The following is a 22,579-nucleotide window of genomic DNA, read 5'->3' as shown; positions in this document are numbered from 1 at the left end:
TTGTGCTACAATATTAAATATATAATAAAACATATTGTCTCCCCTTGGTGGGTGTGTGAGTACGGAGGGACGAGCACGGGAGAATCAGGGAGAGAAGTCCCTCTTTTCTTATGTGATTATTGAATAGTGAATAGAAATACAGTCGCCTGACTCCTTCTTGTCTTTTGTAGATCTCACATCACGTCATGCCCCCCCCCCCCCCCCCTCACTGATTTCACTGTGGCCATCAGGATGATCTATAAACACGATGATTAGATAATTTAATATAAAAACTGCATGGTCAGCCCCAGAGCTGAGTGGATTGGGAGCATGTGGGTCATCTCCCTTCACTGACTCAGACGTTCACTCTGACTGAAGGGGCTTCTGCAGCTGCCATCCCATAATACCCCCCACACACGGATTGAATAGTATATCGATGACCTGGCGTTCCAACGCGGTGATTAAAGTGCTTCCTCCTGAGGCGCCGAGGCCACGGGGTTTCATCCCATTCAACGGGCTCTACATATGTTGTTGTTGTTGTGTATTTTATTCAGTCAATCATTGCAATACAAGACAATATTATTCTATATAATATACAAAACTGAAAGACTGAAAAGGAAAAGGTAGAAGCCAAAACATTTTACTTATTCCTATCCTAAATTATTATTATCAAATAAATCAGAGAATTAATATAAAATAAAGAAAAATAATAAAGAAAAGAAATATATATATATATATATATGTATATATATACATATATTTTTCTATTTTTTAATATATATATATATATATAAAATGCTTATATATTCCTATCCTACTTTATTATAATAAAATAAATCATAAGATTAATAATAAAGAGGAAAATATATCTATCTATATATATACATCCACATACATCTCCCATATACATAAGTTTCAATCACACTTATAACCTTCAAAAAATGTTTTATAAATAATCCTTTTCAAAACCAAAAAGGAGTTGACCATTCTTCCATCCACTTTAATGTTGTTGGACTCCTACAATAGAAATACATCTTCATTTAATCCCTTGTTTAGTAAATTTACAAACATCTCACATCATATTTACTCTCATGAATTGAAAACAATATGTCTGCATCATATTGAGATCCTCAGGAGGGCCGAGGCGGCTCGTCCTCAGGAGACATCGATCCTCTCGCAGCGAGGCACCCTGAGGTGCTGCAGCCAGACGAGGAGTCAGTGAACCGAGCTCTCATCATTCAGATCCACATCCACCCATTTCAATGTTTTAATCTCAAGTAGAGGAGTCGCCATTTTATCACTTAAGGAATGTGTCTGAAATTAAGTTAGCCCCCCCTCCCCCTCCCCTCCCCCGCCCCGCCGGCCTCCTGTATTCCATCCCACGTCGACTAATACAATTTCCTCGTGCTCTGCACTTAGTGGAGAAGCACTTCACGGTCCGCACGTCGTCTCACCGGCTTCTTACCGGATAGAGTGGATGGACCCCCCCCCCCCGCCCCCCTCTACATGAATGTTTTTTGGGAATACATTACTTTTTAGAGTACGCCTGAACGACTCACCAGGACCACGAGACGTGGGCGAGCGAGGGTGAGGGAGAAGGCGGCCGCGGAGGACGCCGCTTCAATAATTCAGAGCCACTAAACAGGTCACACGAGTGTTAATTAAGCGGAACAGGGGGATGGAGGACGGAGGGGAGGAGGAGAGGTAGAGGGGAAGACAGACGGACAGCAGGATAACAGAGAGGGGAGGGGGGGGGGGGCGGAGTCGGCTGGAGGATCTTAGTTTGGGGTTTTTATTCATGCTGTGATCTAAAAAAAATATCTTTCTTTTTTTATATTGTCTCTGTTTCATGATGTATTGTCTGAACCTGTGTGATGAGCTGCTGTCAGGACTCAGTGAGGATGTTCATGGCTAAATACATGTTTAAAAAAAACAATGAAAAACTAGAACGGGCACTCGGTAGAGCGCATACCTTCGCATATCACAAGATTGGGCATTGAATTATGAACATGTTGGCATTAGTTGCCAATTGGATAAAAATTGACCGCGCTATGGTAAATAGAAGATGTTCACCTTTTTATGACCTTGACCTTTGACCCGATCAATCCCAAAATCTAATCAAATGGTCCCCGGATAATAACCAATCATCCCACCAAATTCCATGCGATTCGGTTAAATACTTTTTGAGTTATGCGAGTAACATGCATACAAATATATAAATAAATACACGGTGATCAAAACATAACCTTCCGCATTTTCAATGCGAAGGTAACAAGTGAGAGAAGATGGAGAAATGGAGAGAACAAGAGAGGAAGAGAAGAGGAGGCGTGGTCCATATTATGGAGCAGCGATCGATGAAAGGTTCTTCCCTTCGTCGTCACCGCCCACACACACACACATGGAGCGAAGCTAACACGCCAGCGCTACGCCACAATGCTACAACATCAAAGGCTCAATGCTACATGTTGCGTGACTCAGATTATTATCATGTTTCATGTTGAGTGAAAAACTAAAAAAAGGAATCCAGATGTGCCGTCCAGTTGTTCCTCCTGCGGTTGCGCAACATGTAATACGAGACAGTCGTGATGCACGACTTCAATATTCAGCTGCGAGTCTCGGCCTCATTTAATACGCTTTATATGAATCTGCTATATATACAAATATAACAAATATAACATCTAACTGAGGATGAGCTCCTTTGTGGCCCTAAAGAATCCCGACGTGGAAAAGCAATAACGCCGTCTGAGAGGAGCTGCTCGGCTCGACTCGTGTTTTATTCTCAGCATTCGGCAATTTTTTGTAATTTACATTTTTTTTTTTATAATGTCAACTTCTGCTGAGGCCTCAGAACGGCTTCATTAAGGCGTCCGTGCACATGCCCGCCCACAAGCTCTCTGTTCATTATTTAGCAAAGTGCTGTTTTAATTGAGCCGGTTGTTAACCACAGCTGGCCTCACCTCGCCTCCTCGCCTCCTCACCTCCTTCCCATCCTCTCTCTATGCCCCGGAGTCAACAGACATGTCAGCTGGGCTCTGGATTACGCAAGAGGCAACTTTTATGGTCTGATGCACATTTTTACCTCCTTTTTTCTTCTTCTCTTGTTTTCCACGGCGCCGCTTGTCTCCCACTGTACCTACACGTTACTCCCTCACTTATCGGCGCCGCCTCGCCGCCACGTCTCTGCTGATTGGGCCAAAACGAGAGCAAAAGAGCGAGTCGCTGTGGTTGGGATTGATATTAATGCGCTCGCTGCTCGTCGGCTCAAAGACTTCTCTGGGTTGTGGAGATGAAAACGGAGCCGGGCCGTTTATGTCGTCGCTCAGCTCTCGGTAGTTAATCATTCAGCCGCTCAGGGGACGTCAAGTTGACTCAGATTCTGCGTATGGACCCGTGATTCTCTTTTCTTGTCCTCTCAAAATATATATATATATATATATTATAGTATATATAGTATAATAATTATATAATAATTCATTATTAATATATATATATATATTACTGTGTCTATATATATTATATTATCATTATAATATATATTATAGTATATAGTATAATAATTATATAATAATTAATTATTATTATTATTATTAATTATAATTATATGTAGATATAATATATAATACAAATTATATAATACATATTTAGAATTATTTTACATATATATTATATATATATTATATATATATATAATTATATATATATATATATTATATATATATATATATATATATATTATATACAGTATATGAAATATATATATATATTACTGTGTTTGTATATTTTTTTTATATATTTTTTTTTTTATTTATATATATAAGCATTAATAATCCTCTGCACCTATATTTCAGACGGCTACACGACCGACGACATCGAGTTCCACTGGCGAGGAGGAAACAACGCGGTGACGGGCGTGGACAAGATCGAGCTGCCGCAGTTCTCCATCGTGGGCCACAACCTCATCTCCAAGAACGTCGTCTTCTCCACAGGTGAGTATGACGAGCGGGTGGAGGGGCATGAATCCTCGTGGATGTAGAAGATGACAGTATTACTCCCGGAAATACACACTTTACGTGTTATTGTTTTGTACGTGTGGGTTATTATTTTCTATTTTCTGTCTGTAAGATTTATCTCATTTCTCAGGATTATGGTACAAAGAAGTCATTATGGAAGTTTACTTTTTTCCCCAATCTGCATATAATATCCACCAATTTCCAGAAACAACGACGTGTAAATGTACAGACACACATCCCAACATTTTAAATGAAGTACCGTCCTGGAGGTGGAAGACACTATGACTTGTATAACGTCAATAAACAACAAGAAATATGTCTGATACAATGAAATATTCACCTCTTATACATTTTTTATATTCCTGAATTAACAACAGTTTTAGCCCGGAAGTAAATGTTGCCTTGAAGCATTCTTTACGTGTTATTGTTGTGTACATATGCACACATGTACCTCCTACTTATGTTCATTATGTTTGTTATTTTCTGTCTGTAAGGTTTATTTTCATTTCCTTAGTATTATGGTATAAAGAAGGCATTGTGCAACTCTTTCCCCCCAATTTGCACTTATTGAAAAGAGAAAAAGCTTCCAGGAACATGGATGAGTAGCGCCCTGGGAGGTGGAGTACAGTGTGACAGAAACAACAAGAATACTGTCTGATACAATCAAATATTCACCTCTTATGCATTTTCATATTCCTGCATTTGTCACGCGAGCAAACAACTGTTCTGCTCTCTGATTGGATGCTGCAGAGAACGCCGTGACAGCGTGGTGGCTCCACCAATGAGAGGGCTAGTTTGGATCGGGTCACACGGCCCCCCCGACTCCATTAATAACACAATGCTTTCCGATGCACCATGTTTGTATCTGCATGAGTGTACGTGTGTGTGTGTGTGTTTGTGTGTGTGTGTGGGTGTGTGTGTGTGTGTGTGTTTGTGTGTTGTGTGTGTGTGTTGTGTGTGTGTGTTTGTTTGTGTGTGTGTTTGTGTGTGTGTGTGCGTGTGTGTTTGTGTGTTTGTTTGTGTGTGTGTGTTTGTGTGCGTGTGTGTTTGTGTGTGTGTGTGTGTTTGTGTGTGTGTATCTGTGTAACTGCCGCTTACAGAGTTATGGTAAGCAGGGATTCCCTTTATTGTGCTGCCCGTGGCGCAGTGCAGCGAGTGACCTCTAGGGGGCATCCGGAGACGCGTCAGCTGAAGAGCCGGAGCGTTTACCAAATCACGAGGACCCGCTCCGCTCCAAGGAGAGGGCGTGTCCTCGTTGCCTGATGATGAGCCGCCGTAGTTCCCTCGCTCGTCCACGCCCCTCCTCCTCCCTGCAGCTCGCGGCGTGTATTCTCAAGGGGAATGTGTGTGGCGACACGGTTTAGCAAAAAAACTCCAACTGCAGGCTGATTTCAAAATGAGCGAAATAAGCACAACGAGTAAAGAGAGAAATATCGACGCGTTGCAGTTCTGTGGAAACGCAGAACACACACAGCCGATGTGATGTCATACCCAGGAAGTAGAAGCTGTGAAGAAGAACTCCTGAAGAGGAGGTCTCCTGTGAGGAACCCTCACCTCCATTCTGTTGTTTGGACACAATTCAACTTTTGCCCTTTTGTGATGAAAGTGTTTCACTGTTTTCTTTTTCACAGTCAAAAGTTCAACACTTTACCCCCAAAAAATGACATTTAAATCAATAATGTATTCATTGATTTCTATGAGTTCTGAGAGTCTCTGTGGAGACCTTTTGATTGATATTTAAAAATGTTGTGCAATAAACGCTCAACACAAACAGAAACTCATGATGAAATACAGGAACGAGAAGCTGTTGTTAATAAAGAAGTTGTAAGAAGAACTCCTGAAGAGGGAGAAACTCTCACAGCAACCTTAACCCTTTAAGCACCAGGCTTTGTTTAGGCCTCTGCTCCGATAAGTTCATCCCCAAACTAAAAAGGCTGCACTCTGCAACCACTAGGGGGCTATTTTAATCATTTTTACATTTGTACCTTTTTAAAATAGTTGTTCTTTTGTTCATATGTGTACATATCAGTCTATATGTTACTGGGTGAGAGTAAATGAAGATAGCACACTGAAAAAATATCAAAACTTCAGGTCTGAACTGAAAAAAAGCACTTCCAGGATGATTATATGTTTGGAATGTGGCAGTTGAAAGGTTTAAAACTCTCTCAGATCATATTCAAATATGTTAAGATTCTCCCTGCAAAGTTTGACTTTGAAGAAGTGAAGCAGAACAAAGTTAGAGGTTTGAGTCCAGGTCTCCAAAACGGACATGTTGGCCGCCATTTGGGATTTAAATTCTTCTCATGTAACGACCGATCGGTCGTTTTTGTTGTCATGAAGCAACATTGCTGCTCGCTCTTCTGGGTTTGTAAGTATCCTTCTATTGTGTTGTTGGGACTAAATTCACCTTTTGGCCTCCGGGTGATTTAAAAGTGTTTCCCTCTTTTCTTTTTCACAGTAAAAGTTCATGAATTTGACATTTAAATCAATAACGTATTCATACATTTCTCTGAGTTTTGAGAGACTCTCTCTAGAGGAGCTTTTGATTGCCATTTAAAGTGTGTGTGCAGTAGATGCTCAGCTTCATGTTGAACGTGAGTCAGAGGCTCCTCCCCCCCGACGTTCCTCTGACCGTCGGCTCTGTCCTCCGTCTCCTCTCAGGCTCGTACCCTCGTCTGTCCCTGAGCTTCAAGCTGAAGAGGAACATCGGATACTTCATCCTGCAGACCTACATGCCTTCCATCCTCATCACCATCCTCTCCTGGGTCTCCTTCTGGATCAACTACGACGCCTCCGCCGCCCGAGTGGCTCTGGGTGAGAGAGAGAGAGATTAGAGCTAGAGCCAGCAGAGGAAGCTCCACATGAGCTTCACTCTGCTTACCTCATCACATTCACGTGACTCACTTCAAGGGCAAAGGAGGCGAGGAAGTGGAGGAAGACGAGGGAACGACACGTAGAAGATGTTTCACATGACGAGAACATTTATAACCTAAAGATTCAATAACACGACGAAGGATGAAGACGTTGGTAGAAAAGAGTTTTGGTCTTTTCCACAATATTCATGATGAGAAATAAACATTGTAGTTGATCTAAATAATCAAATATATAAAAGATGCCACTTTAAACTTTACCCCTAGAGAGCATGTAGTACCATATTACCCCACTAGAGAGTGTGTAGTACCATGTTACCCCACTAGAGGGCTTGTAGTACCATATTACCCCACTAGAGAGCTTGTAGTACCATATTACCCCACTAGAGAGCGTGTAGTACCATGTTACCCCACTAGAGAGCTTGTAGTACCATGTTACCCCACTAGAGAGCTTGTAGTACCATGTTACCCCACTAGAGAGCTTGTAGTACCATGTTGCCCCACTAGAGAGCTTGTAGTACCACATTACCCCACTAGAGAGCTTGTAGTACCATGTTACCCCACTAGAGAGCTTGTAGTACCATGTTACTCCACTAGAGGGCTTGTAGTACCATGTTACCCCACTAGAGGGCTTGTAGTACCATGTTACCCCACTAGAGAGCTTGTAGTACCATGTTACCCCACTAGAGAGCTTGTAGTACCATGTTACCCCACTAGAGGCTTGTAGTACCATGTTACCCCACTAGAGGCTTGTAGTACCATGTTACCCACTAGAGGGCTTGTAGTACCATGTTACCCCACTAGAGAGCTTGTAGTACCATATTACCCCACTAGAGAGCTTGTAGTACCATATTACCCCACTAGAGAGCTTGTAGTACCATATTACCCCACTAGAGGGCTTGTAGTACCATGTTACCCCACTAGAGAGCTTGTAGTACCATGTTACCCCACTAGAGAGCTTGTAGTACCATGTTACCCCACTAGAGGGCTTGTAGTACCATATTACCCCACTAGAGAGCCTGTAGTACCATATTACCCCACTAGAGAGCTTGTAGTACCATGTTACCCCACTAGAGGGCTTGTAGTACCATGTTACCCCACTAGAGAGCTTGTAGTACCATATTACCCCACTAGAGAGCTTGTAGTACCATATTACCCCACTAGAGAGCTTGTAGTACCATGTTACCCCACTAGAGGGCTTGTAGTACCATGTTACCCCACTAGAGGGCTTGTAGTACCATATTACCCCACTAGAGAGCTTGTAGTACCATGTTACCCCACTAGAGAGCTTGTAGTACCATGTTACCCCACTAGAGAGCTTGTAGTACCATGTTACCCGGCCAGAGAGCTTGTAGTACCATGTTACTCCACTAGAGGCTTGTAGTACCATGTTACCCCACTAGAGGCTTGTAGTACCATGTTACCCCACTAGAGGCTTGTAGTACCATGTTACCCCACTAGAGAGCTTGTAGTACCATGTTACCCCACTAGAGAGCTTGTAGTACCATGTTACCCCACTAGAGAGCTTGTAGTACCATGTTACCCCACTAGAGAGCCTGTAGTACCATATTACCCCACTAGGGGGCTTGTAGTACCATATTACCCCACTAGAGAGCTTGTAGTACCATGTTACCCCACTAGAGAGATTGTTGAACCATATTTTTTCCCCTGAAAGGTTTTTTTTTCGATTTCAAAGGTCAAAGGTCAGGGATGTCTATGTGTACAGACTGTAAAGCCCTCTGAGGGGAATTTGTGATAATGGGCTATACAAAATAATCTGAATTGGATTGAAGGACACATATTTGGATCTAGATGAAAATATCCGACCGAAACATTCATGAAGACGTTTGTAGAAAACGGTTTTCCTTCCCGCCAGTTCCCTCCTCCTGCAACCACGGTGAACAGGTTCCTCACATGTTGCTGCAGACAAGATGGATTCTGTCTTCCTTCAAAGAGCCTCTGAGCCTCCATACCCCCGTCACGCTGAGGCGTGTGCAGCCCGTAAGCTTCCTGTTGAGCTTCCTCCGTGTCTATTGGAAGCTGCCTGTCATCATCTTTCCAGCTCCCTCCGCCCGGTTCCATCCATCCTTCAGCCCATCCCTCGCTTTAGTCGACAAGGCAATCCCGCTGATTGACGACGGAGCTGCCTCCAGTGATGCGGGGGTAAGGCATGCATGGGATTTAATGGAGAGAGGGAAAAAAAGGTAATACTCCGGAATGGAGGCGGGTCACACCCGATTCAGGGACCACTTTATTTTGACCTGGTTTATGGCGATCAACCGGCCCCGCGACGCTGCGTCACGTAGTCGCTGTGTGCGTCCGAGTCCGTTGTTGTTACGGGTCACCTGACGGCTTCGTGACAGCTGTCACATGACTCAGTAATTGTTCACTGAGACTCTGTTGAAATTGCCTTAAAAGGAACCGATGCTGTGCGTGCTTTCACGGCAGAGTAGAAAGCCGACGTGGGCGGATTCACAAGCTCGATATAGGAGCAGAGAACACAATTATTATATCGTGCAATGAAAACAAGCTTTACAATCAGGCCCCTCGTCTCCGGCTCCGGCACACAGAGAACGCTGCAGAGGCACAACGTAAGTGCACTACTTTGCAACAAGAATATGAAATTAAATCACATACATATATATTTGATATATATTATAACATTTATATTTTAATACAAAAATATATTTCATAATTGTTTCAGTTACACTAATTTCATATATATATATATATATATATATACAAGTAGTTTTTTTTTCTTTCTTATTTATTTTCGGTTATTTGTAAAAAAATATATATTTTTGGGAGAGGGTAAATATATATATTTTTTATTTTATAAAATAGGTAATAAAAACTCAAAGAAAGAAAAAAAAAAGATATATATTATAATATATATATATATATTATATATCAAAGTAAAGTAACCGAAAAAATATATTTTTAAAGAAATTTTTTTTGGGTTACCTTAAATATGTATATATATATTTTATAAATAATATTTTATTTCTTTTTTTTATATATATATTTTATGAAATAGATTATAAAAACTCAACAACAAAATATATATATAGAAATATATGTACACAGTCATTTGTCTTTGGCTCGCTCACTTTTATTATTATTATATGTCATTTAGCTGACGCTTTTATACAAAGCGACTTACAATCCTGTTACATTCACACACCAGACGTAGACGCAGCTACAGGGAGCAATTCAGGGTTAAGTGTCTTGCTCAAGGACACATCGGCTAGGGCGGGGATTGAACCTCCAACCCACTGATTGAAAGACGGACCTGCTACCCACTGATCCATAGTCGCCCATACTCACTTAAAACATGAGTTTGTGTGTGTGTAGCAGGAGCCAGCATGCCACTCATAATGAGCAGAATCTCGGTCTGACAGGATTCGCTCATCCACAGCTCGCTGGGCGAGGATTTAAAAAGTGTCTCTCGACTCTTCTCAGTGGGAGTTCTCCGCTAATGAACCAGACCGAGGTCGATATTTGAATTCCAAATCTCTGCAGCGGCGCTTCAGGTGCACATCCTTCAGCTCACCTCCCGATGCACGGTGAGACCCTCGGGGGTGAGACCCTCGGCTTCACTGATCCCGGCGGGCCTAATCAAACACAGACCTGGTCTGGAGAAGATCAAGGAGACGCCTCGAAGAGCCTTAAAACATGTGAAGCTGTCAGAGCACGACAGAGGAGCCGCGGGTCTGAACGTGTCCGCCATTTGGCTTCCCGGCTGGTGGGAAGTTGCTCTTTGGTTGCTCTTGATTTAATCAGAAGGAAATGAATGTGTGAGTCCACTGCAGCCTCGTGGATCCGTGTTCCTGCCGTGATGAATACGGTCTTCCTCCTGCAGGCATCACCACGGTGCTCACCATGACCACCATTAACACCCACCTGAGAGAAACGCTCCCCAAGATCCCCTACGTCAAGGCCATCGACATGTACCTCATGGGCTGCTTCGTCTTCGTCTTCCTCGCCCTGCTGGAGTACGCGCTGGTCAACTACATCTTCTTTGGGCGAGGACCTCAGCGTCAGAAACGAGCAGCTGAGAAGCTAACGCTGGCCAACAATGAGAAGATGAGGATGGACCCCAACAAGGTAGGAGAGTCTCTTCCCTTCGGAGCGAGGCCTCCGTGTGTGTTCTGCAGAGGCACCGCCGTGATGAAGAGCCGAGTGTGAGGACACTTCCTCATCCAACACTGCCGTGTAGCCTTCACTTCCTCATCCAACACTACCATGTAGCCTTCACTTCCTCATCCAACACTGCCGTGTAGCCTTCACTTCCTCATCCAACACTACCATGTAGCCTTCACTTCCTCATCCAACACTACCATGTAGCCTTCACTTCCTCATCCAACACTACCATGTAGCCTTCACTTCCTCATCCAACACTACCATGTAGCCTTCACTTCCTCATCCAACACTACCATGTAGCCTTCACTTCCTCATCCAACACTACCATGTAGCCTTCACTTCCTCATCCAACACTACCATGTAGCCTTCACTTCCTCATCCAACACTACCATGTAGCCTTCACTTCCTCATCCAACACTACCATGTAGCCTTCACTTCCTCATCCAACACTACCATGTAGCCTTCACTTCCTCATCCAACACTACCATGTAGCCTTCACTTCCTCATCCAACACTACCATGTAGCCTTCACTTCCTCATCCAACACTACCATGTAGCCTTCACTTCCTCATCCAACACTACCATGTAGCCTTCACTTCCTCATCCAACACTACCGTGTAGCCTTCACTTCCTCATCCAACACTACCGTGTAGCCTTCACTTCCTCATCCAACACTACCGTGTAGCCTTCACTTCCTCATCCAACACTGCCGTGTAGCCTTCACTTCCTCATCCAACACTACCATGTAGCCTTCACTTCCTCATCCAACACTACCATGTAGCCTTCACTTCCTCATCCAACACTACCATGTAGCCTTCACTTCCTCATCCAACACTACCATGTAGCCTTCACTTCCTCATCCAACACTACCATGTAGCCTTCACTTCCTCATCCAACACTACCATGTAGCCTTCACTTCCTCATCCAACACTGCCATGTAGCCTTCACTTCCTCATCCAACACTACCATGTAGCCTTCACTCTCATCCAACACTACCATGTAGCCTTCACTTCCTCATCCAACACTACCATGTAGCCTTCACTTCCTCATCCAACACTACCATGTAGCCTTCACTTCCTCATCCAACACTACCATGTAGCCTTCACTTCCTCATCCAACACTACCATGTAGCCTTCACTTCCTCATCCAACACTACCATGTAGCCTTCACTTCCTCATCCAACACTACCATGTAGCCTTCACTTCCTCATCCAACACTACCATGTAGCCTTCACTTCCTCATCCAACACTACCATGTAGCCTTCACTTCCTCATCCAACACTACCATGTAGCCTTCACTTCCTCATCCAACACTACCATGTAGCCTTCACTTCCTCATCCAACACTACCATGTAGCCTTCACTTCCTCATCCAACACTACCATGTAGCCTTCACTTCCTCATCCAACACTACCATGTAGCCTTCACTTCCTCATCCAACACTACCATGTAGCCTTCACTTCCTCATCCAACACTACCATGTAGCCTTCACTTCCTCATCCAACACTACCATGTAGCCTTCACTTCCTCATCCAACACTACCATGTAGCCTTCACTTCCTCATCCAACACTACCATGTAGCCTTCACTTCCTCATCCAACACTACCATGTAGCCTTCACTTCCTCATCCAACACTACCATGTAGCCTTCACTTCCTCATCCAACACTACCATGTAGCCTTCACTTCCTCTCATCCAACACTACCATGTAGCGTTCACTTGCTCATCCAACACTACCATGTAGCCTTCACTCCTCATCCAACACTACCATGTAGCCTTCACTTCCTCATCCAACACTACCATGTAGCCTTCACTTCCTCATCCAACACTACCATGTAGCCTTCACTTCCTCATCCAACACTACCATGTAGCCTTCACTTCCTCATCCAACACTACCATGTAGCCTTCACTTCCTCATCCAACACTACCATGTAGCCTTCACTTCCTCATCCAACACTACCATGTAGCCTTCACTTCCTCATCCAACACTACCATGTAGCCTTCACTTCCTCATCCAACACTACCATGTAGCCTTCACTTCCTCATCCAACACTACCATGTAGCCTTCACTTCCTCATCCAACACTACCATGTAGCCTTCACTTCCTCATCCAACACTACCATGTAGCCTTCACTTCCTCATCCAACACTACCATGTAGCCTTCACTTCCTCATCCAACACTACCATGTAGCCTTCACTTCCTCATCCAACACTACCATGTAGCCTTCCTTCCTCATCCAACACTACCATGTAGCCTTCACTTCCTCATCCAACACTACCATGTAGCCTTCACTTCCTCATCCAACACTACCATGTAGCCTTCACTTCCTCATCCAACACTACCATGTAGCCTTCACTTCCTCATCCAACACTACCATGTAGCCTTCACTTCCTCATCCAACACTACCATGTAGCCTTCACTTCCTCATCCAACACTACCATGTAGCCTTCACTTCCTCATCCAACACTACCATGTAGCCTTCACTTCCTCATCCAACACTACCATGTAGCCTTCACTTCCTCATCCAACACTACCATGTAGCCTTCACTTCCTCATCCAACACTACCATGTAGCCTTCACTTCCTCATCCAACACTACCATGTAGCCTTCACTTCCTCATCCAACACTACCATGTAGCCTTCACTTCCTCATCCAACACTACCATGTAGCCTTCACTTCCTCATCCAACACTACCATGTAGCCTTCACTTCCTCATCCAACACTACCATGTAGCCTTCACTTCCTCATCCAACACTACCATGTAGCCTTCACTTCCTCATCCAACACTACCATGTAGCCTTCACTTCCTCATCCAACACTACCATGTAGCCTTCACTTCCTCATCCAACACTACCATGTAGCCTTCACTTCCTCATCCAACACTACCATGTAGCCTTCACTTCCTCATCCAACACTACCATGTTGCCTCATCCAACACTACCATGTAGCATTCACTTCCTCATCCAACACTACCATGTAGCCTTCACTTCCTCATCCAACACTGCCATGTAGCCTTCACTTCCTCATCCAACACTACCATGTAGCCTTCACTTCCTCATCCAACACTACCATGTAGCCTTCACTTCCTCATCCAACACTACCATGTAGCCTTCACTTCCTCATCCAACACTACCATGTAGCCTTCACTTCCTCATCCAACACTACCATGTAGCATTCACTTCCTCATCCAACACTACCATGTAGCCTTCACTTCCTCATCTAACACCAGTCCTGACTCCTCTGCGGTGGCTCTCCGGAGGCTCGAGTAACCGTGGTGATTGTGTTTCCTGCAGTGGCTGGTGGGCAGCGTCGTGGGCCGAGACGACACTCTGTACGCCCGGATGAAGCAGAGGGACCTCGATGGTCACGACCCGCTGTGGGAACCCATCTTTGTGGACGACGGAGCCATTGGACTCGGAGAACACAAGAACAAGGTACTGCAAAAATGGATTTTAAAATGTACTTAAAAGCCTTTAACGGATGTGGAACCATATATGGTAACTTACTTCTTCACCACAACATGCACTGCACCATGTATGGTAACTTCCTTCTTTACCACAATGAGCAAGGAACCACATATGGTAACTTCGTTCTTTAACACAACGGGCAAGGAACCATGTATGGTAACTTCCTTCTTTACCACAATGAGCAAGGAACCACATATGGTAACTTCGTTCTTTGACACAACGGGCAAGGAACCATGTATGGTAACTTCGTTGATGTTGATTATCTACCTTTAAAAAAACAGTAAAACAGGATTGGTATGTCCTCCAATAGCATTGTAGTGTTGACATTTTGAATTTCAAAGTATTACAACGAGCCCCTTAAAGGGTTAAAAACTGCTTCTATCCACTGACACTGCCGAACAAACACAACACTGACATATGTTCACATCATGAAGAACATCCAGCAGACAGAAGTTCAACACCAGCAGATATTTAGATGACTTTTCGGCCTCCTGGTGAATGTAGCTCCCATGTATCTTGAGTTGATTGACACCATCTTCCTCTCCATCTACCATCTAGCGTTGTCATGCTGGGTTAAATGTGAGTAAACTGTTATAATAGGCCCCGCCCACTTGACTCTTCCTCAGATGGACACGCATGAAAACATCCTTCTGGGCACCTTGGACATCAAGAACGACATGGGCGTGTCGGAGCTGGCTCTGGGCCTCAACGACCCGCGGAACACCATGCTGACGTACGACAGCTCCACGCTGCAGTACCGCAAGGCGGGCCTGGCCCGGCACAACTTTGGGCGCAACACGCTGGAGTGTCACATGACCCAGAAGAAGAGCCGTCTACGGAGGCGCGCGTCGCAGCTGAAGATCAACATCCCCGACTTGACTGACGTGAACTCCATTGACAAATGGTCGCGGGTCATCTTCCCAGCCGTCTTCTCCCTCTTCAACGTCATCTACTGGCTTTACTACGTCAACTAAAAGAAACTCAGAGGGTGAGAACACGCGGCGACTCGCGTTCGTTTGAACCCGGTTTGTTTCATTTCTTCGTGATCTTGTAAAACTGGACTTTATATGACCGGGACTGGAACATCACATCCCGGAACACCTCGCGACGACCTTATAAAACGGAGATTACGAACATATAAGGTGCCTGATCCGAACGGTTTCAATTGTACATATTCTGTACATTGTGTATCTCGCCATTTTTTTTATGTTTGTTTGCATATTTGTTATGTTTTTATTTATGTTAGATCGACAGCACACACATTCCTTTGCTAAAATATATCCGTTAAAAACCGATCAGTGACAACCAAGGATAATTTTACGATTAATGACGATTAAAATAGTGTTAAAGCGAGTTTCAGGTCCGCAGCGTTTTCTAAGGTGAATTATGTCAAACACACAAGATGTATTGTTGATTTCATACTTATAACAAAAGGGCCTGAACTTCACTATTTACAATATCATGTATACTACGGAAGTAATGTATCAATCTTTTTCTACTTTATTACACTGGGAGCACGAACTGGTTTATTTCTGAGCATCTTCTCGCTTCATGAACCACTTTAATACAGAAGCGTTATGTCATATCGACAAAGAGCATTCCAAAAATTCCAGGTTTTAACTCAGATTGCACTAAGAAAGAAAATATGAAATATTTGTCTTTTCTTTTTGTTGCCAAATTGGCTTTTACTTCTATATTAGTATGATTATTATTGATGTTCTACCCCAAAACATAATTACACGGTATGAATGTATTTTGGGGACATCTGAATCTGAAGAAAGTATTTTAATCTTTAGATGTATATAAATATATATATACACACATGTATAGCTTGTATTATAGGGATATGACCTCCAGCCCATCCGCTCTCTCGACTCATGTCCTGGACATTCAGAAGAAACTCATCAAAACTGCTGACAAAGGCACTTTATTATCTATTCTTTGAAGGTTCCAGAAGAACACGGATACTTTAAAGTATCTGTGGGTCAACAGAAATAAAAAGCACAAACAAGCCTTCAGACTTCAGCCTTTGACGCCATTATTTTCATAGATTTTTCACGCAGATGATTTTTTTCCCCTTTGGTTGCCTCTGAGTTTAAACATTACATCTGCCTAACAAGCCAAATTAATACAACCATAATCAGTCTGCAACCTCTGAGTCGTCCATTGTTTCCAGATTTAAAAAATAAAGGACGGGGCCGTGAATGCCAAACAACACGCAACACGTAATTACGACGTGTTTACAAAACGAGCTTTGAAAATACGACGTGGAGTTTATTATAAAAGATTTTGCACACAAGTTCTTGAAGCCATGGAGGCTGCATGTCGTTGTTCTACTACCTGGTGCTTATGGGGAAGGGACCATATATGGTAATGTCCTTCTTTACCACAATTGGCAAGAAACCAAATATGGTAAATTCCTTCTTTACCACACACGGGCAAGGAACCAAATATGGTGAATTCCTTCTTTACCACAAACGGACCAGGAACCAAATATGGTAACTTACTTCTTTACCACAACGGGTAAGGAACCATATATGGTACCTTATATACTAGTAGGATTACAGTCACAACAAGGTTAACATGTGACATACACTGAGGGTTGTTATCCCTGTAGATGTGGACTAACTCCAAATACCATGAACCACCAGGACCTGCAGCCTGTTTGATTCTTTAGAGTTCACTAACAACGGAGATCAAAGGTTCATTTATCTCGGTTCCATTCTTTGTGATTGAGACGTTGTGTGTGAACACATATTTTATTTATTTCCTTTAACATGTAGCCACATACAGTGACGTCTCGCTGCATGACCTGTACAGTAGTAACGCTTTATGATATTTATGTTTCTCCTCTCTTATTGAATTATTTTTACTTTATTTGTGTTTAATTCACTAATTTCACCTGATTTCAATTCAATGTTTGAACATAAGTCTGTAATTACAATGTATTAAAAGTATATCGGATTGGTATTTCAAATATTAATGATGTTATTAAGAGTATTTCCATCTTTCTAAAGGAGCCTTTACGATGGTCATTTCCGCGACTGAAATGTAAACGTTGAACGTTGTGCAATCGCCTCCCAGTGTTTAGACTCATCCAATGAAACATCTTCACGTCGTCAATTATATTGTTATGTTTAGTTTTGGGAGATTTTGTTATGTTTCTGGTGATTATGTGACACGACATGTCTTCTCATCTTGTTTGCTTATTCTTTAAGAATAAAAATGATAAAACTTACACAAAACAAATGGGATCAGATAGAGTTTGACATCTACTGAAACTGATTATTGGCTTTTGTACATTTTTCTATTTATGAGGATGAGATGCACTCAAATGTGGGATCTCGTCCCAACTCAAACATATTTAAATAAGTGTATACATATATTGATTGATTGATTGATATATTTATTTGTCGTTTGCCAGAGTACAGGTACAAAAGCATCGAAATTACAAGAAAGGGTGGATGAAAGATTACAGCATAACATGAGGGAAGAAGGCGAGAAAAAACACCAACCCCCCGACTATGCCCGAGAGGTACAGTGTGGGAGCAGGAAAAAACACCTTAGCACATAAACACATACATTTTAGACATGACTTGCAACGAGTGGGAAGGGGGGGCGAGGTAATCCAACAACTGGGTGATCTAAGCCCATCCATTGGGGGCAGAAGGTAACCAGCACCGACAAGCAGCCAGCCGGTCCGGCGCCAACACAGCAGCGCCAGCACAGCCCGTCCGGTCACACTGGGGGTGAAAAGCAGGCGAAGGCGTGGGATGGGGGGAGGGGGGTAGTGAATGCGAATCAGTATTATTGAAAGTTCGTGTGTGCGTGTTCTGGTATGTCGTCTTCCCCCAGGCCACAACAGACAGAGTTCTCAGTCCGCAAGATGGTCGTTGCCATGGAGATAGCCTTGAAAGGTCCTGGGAGAAAAACAACCACAGGTGTCTGTGGATAGGGGGAAGGGAATGAGAGAGATTCTCGTTTCAGTGATCTTCGGGGGAGTTGTTGTTCCAGTAATATATACATATTAAAATATATTTATATATAATATAAATAAATATATATACGTGTATATGTATATATATACATGTATAATAAATATATATATATTTGTAATATATATAAATTTATATATATTTATTTATTTAAATATATTTATATATATATATATATATTTAAAATGTGTCACACGTGTGATCTGCCCCCTGGTGGTCGTGTGGCGCATTACATGGCGATAATGAGAGCATGGGTTTCTGGAAGACGGCCGTTGCCATGGGCTGCTGGTGCGAAGCGGCGCCGCACGCCGGCAGCCATTAAGATATCTGACGGAATTCTGCTTCTAAAGAAATGTGGATGGATGAAACGCCGTGACACAAAACAAAAGAAGTGCCTTTGGGCAACGCACTGAAACAATCCAGATATTATCGGAAGGTTTTTTATCCCTTCTCGAAATGCAATAATCGGCATGGCAACAAAGAGCTTTTTCAACTTGTATTTTCTTTTGTTTTTGTTTCTCCGAGCTCAGAGTGAGGCTGATTTGGGGAGTGGAGGAGAAGAGGAGCTCTGGTGGAGCTCTGGTGAAGCTCTGTTGGAGCTCTGGTGAAGCTCTGGTGAAGCTCTGTTGGAGCTCTGGTGAAGCTCTGGTGGAGCTCTGGTGGAGCTCTGGTGGAGCTCTGGTGGAGCTCTGGTGGAGCTCTGGGGAGTCATGACACAGAGCTGTGGGCCTGGCAACTCCACAAAGACATTAGAGCCTCATGCAACATGCTCCTCTTCATCGTTCACCCACAGCACCCTGTTTGATGCCACCCACAGCCCAGTGTGTGTGTGTGTGTGTGTGTGTGTGTGTGTGTGTGTGTGTGTGTGTGTGTGTGTGTGTGTGTGTGTGTGTAGGTGTGTGTGCATGCGTGTGTGTGTGTGTGTAGAAAGCGGTGGTGGTGGTTCAGACAATGTTTCACAGCGTTCTCGTGGAGGTGACTCACCTGCGAGACACTCGTCATATAAAGAACGACCGCTGAGGAAATATTACATCTGAAAGCAAACGGAGGAGCAAAACTTCAAATGATATAATATTTAATATAATATTCATCAGGGGCGGATGGACCGACTCACTGGAACGTGGCCTTCATCAGAGAGAGAATACGCCAGTAGGTAAACGATACGGCGTGAGTTTGGGACGCAGGTCACGTGACCTCAGGGGGTGTGACATCACGGCCTCACAGCAGGGGGTCAGCGTGGTGTGTGAGGTGAGCTCGATGTGTGAGTCAACGTGAACACACCTGTGTTCTCATGACGTTGGGTCGCCCCTCACTCAGCTGAGGGGGAACCTGCAGCCTCGTAGTTTGAGGCTTCAGCCAGCGCATCAGCCTCCCCCAGGTCCTAGTGCCCGGGGATTAGATTGTTAAATTGTCAGGATCTGGAGTTTCTGTCTTGTTGTGAGTCTTATTTTGAAGTCCTTGTGTCACCTGTCTCGCTGTGGTCGTCTGCCCTGGTCCTGATTGGTTCCTCCTGTGTGAGTGCTGGCCCCGCCCTCATTGTGTCCACCTGTGTCTCGTTCCCCGTTGTCCAATCACCTCCACCTGCCCGTGTGTAGACCCCGTTCTCTCTTTCCCGGGTGAGGCGTCGTACCGCGTGGCTCGTCGTCCTGCGTTACCTGTAATTCAGAATTAAATATCGGTTTGGAACAAGTTGTCGGCATTTGGGTCCTCGCTGTCGCTACGACAACCGTGACATAAATGTGATGAGAGGCTATTGACATACGAAGCAGAACTCACACACGCATGTAGCGTGTTTGTTATGAATACTGGTCCATGTGGGAAACTATAGTTCCGTTTAATTACATGAAGGTGGGAATATGAAATGAAACAAGGCATGCGGCGCAGAGTGAGTCGGATCATTTAAATAAGAAACCTTTTTAGATGATTGGTAGAAAGTACGGAAGGAAAAATTAATTCCTATAATAATAAAATGCAAAGCGTGGATCATCGAGGGGCGGAGCTTGTTCTGCTGTTCTTTGCTGAGAGAAGAACGAGGTCGACGGATTAAACTTCACTTTTGTTATTCTGCTTTGTAAATTTATTTATTTGATAAGACTTGAAGAAGCATCTCTAATGTCTCTCTTCCTCTCAGTGTGTGTGTGTGTGTGTGTGTGTCCGCTTAATTAGCAGTGATATGTGTGTTAATGGAGCGCTGCTAGCAGACTAATTAAGATGCTGATTAGAGCAAAGATACTGTCAGCCGTGTGTGTGCGTGCGTGTGTGTGTGTGTGTGTGTGTGTGTGTGTCTTGCTGCCGGCTGGCTTGTCGAGGAATCAGCAACGAGCCATCCAGGTCCTCTGGATGGGCGACGATACGACGTGACACAGATTCTCCTCTTCCTCCTCCTCCTCTGTGAGAACATCGTGTTCCGCCAGAGAAGTTTGGTTCTGTGTCTTTTTCTGCGTGTGAAATTTTTTTTTTTTTTTAACAGAGCGTCACTTTGAAGCTTGACGCTGCAATGTGCCGACAGGAGGAGAACACGGAGACGGGCTCCTCGCGCTGGGGGCCACATCCAGAACATCCAGCAGAGCAGCAGGATGACAGGAGCCCAAAAGAGAGGAACGTCAACTATTCCCTTTGTTTGACTCCTGTGAGTCACTCTCACCCTCTACCTGGAGGACAGAGCTGCAGAGAGCCTCATGGAGGAGAGAGCTGCAGAGAGCCTCTACCTGGAGGACAGAGCTGCAGAGAGCCTCTACCTGGAGGACAGAGCTGCAGAGAGCCTCTACCTGGAGGACAGAGCTGCAGAGAGCCTCATGGAGGAGAGAGCTGCAGAGAGCCTCTACCTGGAGGACAAAAGAAAGACATGTTTAAAAATGTAAAAAATATTAAAATAGCCCTCGTGGTTGCGGCGATACAACCTTTTTAGTGGGTATGCACTTTTCGGAGCAGAGGCCTACAAAAAGCTTGGTGCTTAAAAGGAGAATTCCCTGAGAGAGATATTTCATTCCAGAGAACGGACGACCCCGAGAACGTGTCGCCTCCGGCTCGACGTCACAAAGAAACATATGCACGTATTAATGTATCATTATCAGACATCAAGCCACTGAGCAGAGGCCTGAGCGCCTCCTGGGGGCTGAGGGTGAGAGCAGTGGGCGCCGACAGGTTGTTTTCTACCAACAGTGTAGGACTGTGACGCCATCAGCCAATCAGGTGCTGCCATATAATCTTCCGACAGCACCTGGCATCGCGGCGGCTCCTCCCCCACGCCGCCGCCTGCACCTGCTGATGATCTGGAGTGGAACGGAAACCTCGGAGGAGCAACAAGCACTAACTCTGTGCTCGAGGTTTAACACATCACAGGAAAGCCCGAAGTAATGAGTTCATTGCACGAGAGTTTCAGAGGGAAGCGTGAAGCACAAAGAGGTGAGAGAGACTTCACTCACACATCCCACACAGAGAGACGCCTGCAGGGACAGAGACGTCCACTAGGGGGGCTGCACACCTCCCCCCCTCCGGCTACGCTTTCCAGAATAAAACCGACGTCAGTGATGTCATCATCCCGTGTACAGTCGGTAGTGTGAGTACCCGGGGGATGAGGTCATTGTTCAGCATGTGTGGAGGAAGACGGCGCTGTGAGGCTTCACACGCCAGGTGGATCCCGCACACGCTCCTCTCCTTCCTCCTCCCCTGACTCCTCCCCTGACTCCTCTCCTGACTCCTCTCCTGACTCCTCCCCTGACTCCTCTCCTTCCTCCTCCCCTGACTCCTCCCCTGACTCCTCCCTGACTCCTCCCCTGACTCCTCTCCTGACTCCTCCCCTGACTCCTCTCCTGACTCCTCCCCTGACTCCTCTCCTGACTCCTCTCCTGACTCCTCCCCTGACTCCTCTCCTCCCCTGACTCCTCTCCTTCCTCCTGACTCCTCCCCTGACTCCTCCCCTGACTCCTCTCCTGACTCCTCTCCTTCCTCCTCCCCTGACTCCTCTCCTGACTCCTCTCCTGACTCCTCCCCTGACTCCTCTCCTGACTCCTCCCCTGACTCCTCTCCTGACTCCTCTCCTGACTCCTCCCCTTCCTCCTCTCCTTCCTCCTCCCCTGACTCCTCTCCTTCCTCCTCCCCTGACTCCTCCCCTCCTG

The 22,579-nt window shown here is 44.6% G+C and overlaps 1 protein-coding gene and 1 long non-coding RNA gene across 3 annotated transcripts in view; one reads left to right on the top strand and one right to left on the bottom strand.

The window, feature by feature from the left end:
• The window catches only part of LOC130212186 (gamma-aminobutyric acid receptor subunit beta-2-like), a 62,295-nt gene extending 44,544 nt beyond the window's left edge, over positions 1–17,751 (top strand). Inside the window, exons 6-10 of the mRNA XM_056443330.1 lie at positions 3,828–3,965; positions 6,651–6,803; positions 10,722–10,966; positions 14,293–14,433; positions 15,093–17,751. Of these exons, the coding sequence (XP_056299305.1) occupies positions 3,828–3,965; positions 6,651–6,803; positions 10,722–10,966; positions 14,293–14,433; positions 15,093–15,440 (1,025 nt within the window). The 3' untranslated portion in view covers positions 15,441–17,751. The remainder of the gene's footprint in view (positions 1–3,827; positions 3,966–6,650; positions 6,804–10,721; positions 10,967–14,292; positions 14,434–15,092) is intronic.
• A 311-nt stretch (positions 17,752–18,062) lies between these two features.
• On the bottom strand, positions 18,063–22,011 carry LOC130212248 (uncharacterized). 2 transcript variants are annotated; one of them, XR_008835254.1, is made up of 3 exons: positions 19,576–22,011; positions 19,446–19,494; positions 18,063–18,209 (listed from the first exon to the last, which is right to left on the bottom strand). It is a non-coding gene; the product is annotated as an uncharacterized LOC130212248 (long non-coding RNA). The 2 variants fall into 2 exon arrangements; XR_008835255.1 differs by having other exon boundaries at positions 19,446–19,842; positions 19,929–22,011.
• Positions 22,012–22,579: the final 568 nt, after the last annotated feature.

This window comes from Pseudoliparis swirei, chromosome 3 (assembly GCF_029220125.1).
Source record: "Pseudoliparis swirei isolate HS2019 ecotype Mariana Trench chromosome 3, NWPU_hadal_v1, whole genome shotgun sequence".
Lineage (NCBI taxonomy): Eukaryota > Metazoa > Chordata > Actinopteri > Perciformes > Liparidae > Pseudoliparis > Pseudoliparis swirei.
This window is presented reverse-complemented; position numbering and strand designations above follow the sequence as displayed.